Genomic DNA, 5,888 nt, shown 5'->3' on the forward strand with positions numbered 1-5,888 from the left:
CATCCTGTTCTGTTTTCTCCACCTATCTAGGGGTTGGCCTATGAAATGGGCCTAGGCAGTTTCTTTATTAATAAGAAATCATTCCCACATCATCGTCCCTCCACACTTCTAACTGTTACCTTGAGGACCATGGGGAGCCCAGCTCTAAGATGGAAGAGGTCTAAAAGACTAAATTGATCTCATCTCCACTGTCTGACTCTTGAAATTGTTTGTTATCCCAGCAGCGGCTTTAGCAACCCTCCTAGCACCTTACCCACTTCTTGAGCTCTTCTACCTTTGGCATCCAATGCTTGCACTTCGCAACAGAGACTTTGCCCAGAATTTGTTGGTACCAAAGGCAGAGGTCATCTTTCCAATAGTGGCTGGTTAGGAATTGCTGGTAGGTAGGCTGTAATGGAGAGCTGGTTTCAGAGTATATGGATATACCCTTTTTTTCTTTTTTAAAAGAGAAAATTAATCATTTGATGTGAATTATTGTCTCAGGGCTATGTTACCTTAACTTTGTTCTATAATGGTATTTCAGGGTTTGAAAAAACAGGAGTCAAAGAGATGGCTTAGTAGTTAAGAACACTGACTTCTCTTCTGGAGGACCCATGTTCAATTATCAGCACCCACATGGTGGCTCTAAAACACCAGTAACTCAAGTCCCAGAGCATCTGATGCCTTTTCTGACCTTCTCAGTCACCAGGCATGCAAAGATGTATAGACCCATATATAGTCAAAGCACCCATATACACAATCAAACAAAATTTTGTTGCTAATTCTTGAGAAATTTTACTTTTAATAGGGTATTCAGAATCAAACAAGGGAGGTAAGGGAGCATAGTAAGAAAATACTGAACCAAGCAAGACTGAAAACCAGCAGGGCAAACTCCAAATTCTGTAATTCCATGTCTAATATTAAAGGGTTTGTTAGATGGCTCTTCCCTTCCAGCTTTGCTGACTGCAACACACAGAGCTCTCTTGGGCTGGTTCTACCTCCTGTTAGCAGTTGTCCTTGGCAGGTATCCCATGGCTTTGGCATCACCAGCATCTTGGGATCTGTAAGGCAATCCAGGCTTCACCATTAGAGCCCCCTTCCCCTCAACTAAAGTTCTGTACTTGTCTTTGCCCTGTTTGTTTCTTTTCTCTGAAGATGTGCATAAGAACTAGTATGTCCTGAAATCTTCTCTGTAAAAGCCATTAATCCTAAACTCTTCAAATTTCACCTCAGGAAGATTTCTAGGACAGGGACAAAATCCAGCCACACTCTTTGCCAGAATATCCCCAAAATGGTCTCTAGGCCAGCTTATAATATTCTTCTTCTCTGAAACTGCTTAAGCTGGGTCCCCACAGTCCACATTACCCCCAGCAGCACTGTCTTCCATGCTGCTACTCGGGTTAGCCCATAAATCCCTGCTTAGAAGCATGCAACTGCTTTTCTAGCCCAAAGTCTAAAAATCTTTCATCTTCCTCCAACAAAATAGCTTGCTCAGGCCTGTCACAGCAATATGCCATGCCCTGGTGCCAACTTCTGTCTTAGTTACTGTTTAGTTGCTGTGAAGAGACATCATGACCACTGGAACTCAAAAACAAAACAAAAGAAAGGCTTTAACTGGGGGCTTGTTTATAGTTTCAGAGGATTGGTTCATTATCGTCATGATAGGAAGCATACAGGCATGGCGCCAGAGCAGTACCCGAGAGATTTACATCCTGATCTATAGGGAGCAGGCAGAAAGAGAAAAACTGGGTCTGGTGTGGGTTTTTGAAACATCAAAGCTCACCCCCAGTGACACAGTTCCCCCAACAAGGCCACACCAACTGTAATAAGGCTACATCTTCTGATCCTTCTCAAGTAGTTCCACTCCCTAGTGACTAAGCATCAAATATATGAAACTATGGAGGCCATCTTCTTTGAAACTATGACAACAGTGTTCCAGCTGGCCCCTCACCAAACTGTGAGCATCACAACAATGGCAGATTTTGATGTCATGCAAGTAACATCTCAAAAGAAATAACTATGGTGGCTCTGCTGTGCTAGACTTTTAGAGACTTATCTCAGGTCACAGATAAAATAATTCCTCCATCTCTGAGACAATTTCATCATAGTCTAGTGAAGGGTATGGCATAGGATTACCCAACTGGGGATGGTGGGATGGCTTGATATCTACTATATGACTGTTTTTAAATCCTTTATCTATATCTATATCTATGTCTATGCCTATGTCTATGCCTATGTCTATGTCTATGTCTATATCTATGTCTTTGTCTGTCTATGTCTATATATGTATCTATATCTATATGTATTTCTGATTGACACATGTTTTTATACAATGTATCCCTGAAGCCTTGACTCTTCTTTGACTGTTGAAACTTTTTTCTTTAAATTTTCTCTCTCTTCTCCTTATTATATTTTTTTCTTGTTTTGTTCAGTGAGGACCCCTTCCTTTGTTATTTTACTGTTTTGCTCAGGGTAGCAAAGCAGTAGCCAGTGTAGGTTTTAGAGTCAGAAGACTTGGGTTCAGATCCCAACTGTTACCTATCAGCTACATTACCTTGAACACAATTAATTAAATTAATAAATTAAATTATTTAATTTCTAGTGTCCTGAGTTACTATCTTCTATAAAGTGGGGATAGAAACAGGACTGCCTTCTAGGGATTTTGGAAGATTTAAATGAAATGATTCATAAAATGCTCAGAAAAGAGCATTCAATACTCAGTGACTTTAAACCCTTTCTAATTTCAGTATTGCTAATTGTATTAGTTAATTGTCCCATTGCTTTGCGTGACAAAATTACTTGACATAGTAACTTCAGGAAAGAGGGAAGGTTTGTTTTGGCTCAATCTGCAGGTCAAGGCTGTCATTGCAGGGAAGGTATGGTGGTTGGAGTTTGAGGTGGCTGCTCACTCTGTTTCTTAGCCAGGAAGCAGAGAGACATTAGTACCTGTATTCAGTATACTTTGTCCTTTTTATTCTGTCCAAGACCCCAGTTCACAGACAGCTCCTTCTTGAGTTGAGGGTTGAGTCTTCCCGCTGCATTTAAGCCAACCTTGATAATGTCTCAGAGGTGTGCCTGGAAACTTGTCTCCTAGTGATCCTGGAGCCTTGAAGTTGACAGTCAGTATTAGCCATCATGTTAATAGTAAAATATTTCTTTTTATCTTAAGCTATTGCCTCAGTGTAGATGACAGTCAGTCAAGTAGTCACCTCTGATTGTAATATTTCTTCCACACTTCAGTGTTTGGCTCATTTCTTCCATAATATCACAAATGAAACCTGCAAGATCTATATTTGTAATTTCTTACCTGACTTATTTTATTTTGTTCCCCACATTCTCTTGATGGTGTCACAATAGAATTTTCATAGTCTCTTAATTTTGAATTAATCTTAAATTCTTTTCTTATCCTAAGGAAAAGCCAGCACTACTGTGTGGTGCATGAATGTATCACAGAGATATTGCATATATGTATGTATGTATGTATGTATTTTTTTAAGACAGGTTTTCTCTATGTAGTTCTGGCTGTCCTGGAACTCATTCTGTAGACTCATTTGTAGGCTGGCGTCCAATTCAGAGATCTGATTGCCTCTGCCTTCTGAGTGCTAGGATTAAAGGCATGCACCACCACCACCTAGCAAGAGGTATTGCTTATAATTATAAATAGTTAAAGCTTATAATTATAAATAGTTAAACATGGACATTGAGGCTGGTCCAGCTTAAGACCCATACCAACAGTGGGAGTCCGCCCCTGGCACTGTCTGGAGGGCTAGAACTTAGAAGCTGGACAGCCCAGAGTCCTAGGATAGACCCAAATATGTCTAGTGAAAAAAATCAATGAATCATTCCTAATGATATTCTGCTATTCTTTTTTTATACTATGCTATTCTTATAGATTGGTGCCTAGCTCAATTGTCATCAGAGAAGCTTCACCTAGCAACTGATGGGAATAGATGCAAAGACCCATCACCAAATATTAGGGGAGCTCAGGGAATCCTGTGGAAATGGGGGAGGAAGGATTGTGGGAGCCAGGGAGGACACCAGGAGAAAACCCACAGAATCAACTGACCCAGGCTCACAGGAGCTCACAGAGACTGAACTGACAACCAGGGAGCCTGCATAGGACTGACCTAGGCCCACTGCACATACATTACAGTTGTGTAGCTTGGTCTTCATGTGGGATTCTTAACAGTGGGAGCAAGGGTTGTCTCTGACTCTGTTGCCTGCTTTTGGGACCCCTTTCTCCTCCTGATCTGCCTTCTCCAGCCTTAATAGGAGAGGGGGTGCCTAGTCTTATTGCATCTTGATATGCCATGTTTGGTTGATATCCAGTGGAAGACATGCCCTTTTCTGAAGAGAAAGGAGGAGCTGGTAGGGAGAGAAGGACTGGAGGGAGGGGAGTCTGTTATTGGGTTAGAAAAAAATTAATAATAAAAGAAGAATGGAGCCTGGCGGTGGTGGCGCACGCCTTTAATCCCAGCACTCGGGAGGCAGAGGCAGGCGGATCTCTGTGAGTTTGAGACCAGCCTGGTCTACAAGAGCTAGTTCCAGGACAGGCTCCAAAACCACAGAGAAACCCTGTCTCGAAAAACCAAAAAAAAAAAAAAAAGAAGAAGAATGAACAATGATTAAGTAAATATCTTACATTTCAATAATGGAGTTCTCTATTATGTAGAATAATATTCAATAACAACAAAACTACTGGCAAACCATAGTATTTATTTTGAGTTCTATTTTGAGTTTTAGAAGTACATGGATACATAAGAGATGAACAGATAGCTTCTAAACATTTTGTTTAGTTACTCTGTTGTGTAGAACTAAAGGGATGAGTTTCATATTTTGCTCTTTTTCTCATACTCTTTTAAAATATACATACATTGCTTTCATATGAGGAAAAATATTCCAAATTTAAGGGAAAATGAGGCAAATAATGTCTCACAATCTTGAGGAAACTGTGCTTCCTTCAGCTTTTTAACAACGGTAAGATATAGTGCTGGGTATATAGTAGACAATATTCATCAGATGTTGAAGGAGTATTATCTGTATTTAAGAGTAGTTATGGGCCGGGCGGTGGTGGCGCATGCCTTTATTCCCAGCACTCAAGAGGCAGGGGCAGGCGGATCTCTGTGAGTTCGAGGCCAGCCTGGTCTACAAGAGCTAGTTCCAGGACAGGAACCAAAATCTACGGAGAACCCTGCCTCGAAAAATCCAAAAAAAAAAAAAAAAGAGTAGTTATGGCTATAAGAAACTTCTACTTACATAGTGCTTTAAGAAGTATTCTTTTTTGAGGAGGAGGGGGACAAAAGATTTTTTAGTAAACACAAAAGAAACAATCTGACGACAGTGGCTGTTTTTAATAATTCATAACTTACCATTTCAGAGAATAATGTGGCCAGAAGGGGAGCATGTGGAACTGATTTGTCAGAAAATATATTTACCACTAAAAAATTGACCCATAAAAAGGAATCACATGATCATCATTTTAGAAATAGAGGTGTCGTTCCTCATATTTCATCAGAATGCTCGGAAGATGACCAGGTACTTCTGTCTTATGTTCATAGAAACAACTTGAAGAAGAGGGTGTTTTTCCTAGGAGAAGAAGCCATTGTGACAGCACTTTGTTGAGAATTATGTCATTACATGCCAGTGTTTGATAATCCTCAGTTTTTGGTAAAAACTTCTTAAGGATCTGCCATGTGTAAATGCTTTATAAAATTATATATTTTGTTTTAAATAAGAGAGTTCCCTTTTCTACTTCTTTTTTTTTTTTTTTACTTTTTCCTGTCCTAAACTTATCATATTTAGAGTTAAAGTAGAAATCATTATCTTGCTTTTTCTCAGATTTGGCTTGTAGATATTAGATGGTGTTTTCTTTTTTTTTATTTTTTTTTAATTTAATTTAATTTTATTTA

The 5,888-nt window shown here is 39.5% G+C and overlaps 1 protein-coding gene across 2 annotated transcripts in view; it reads left to right on the top strand.

The window, feature by feature from the left end:
- C14H11orf74 (chromosome 14 C11orf74 homolog) overlaps nt 1–5,888 on the top strand; it is a 77,868-nt gene that overhangs the window by 44,903 nt on the left and 27,077 nt on the right. For both annotated transcript variants that reach the window (XM_026787880.1, XM_013352605.1), the window contains exon 3: nt 5,357–5,514. In XM_026787880.1, the coding sequence (XP_026643681.1) occupies nt 5,357–5,514 (158 nt within the window). The remainder of the gene's footprint in view (nt 1–5,356; nt 5,515–5,888) is intronic.

This window comes from Microtus ochrogaster (genome assembly GCF_000317375.1).
Source record: "Microtus ochrogaster isolate Prairie Vole_2 chromosome 14 unlocalized genomic scaffold, MicOch1.0 chr14_random_1, whole genome shotgun sequence".
NCBI lineage: Eukaryota > Metazoa > Chordata > Mammalia > Rodentia > Cricetidae > Microtus > Microtus ochrogaster.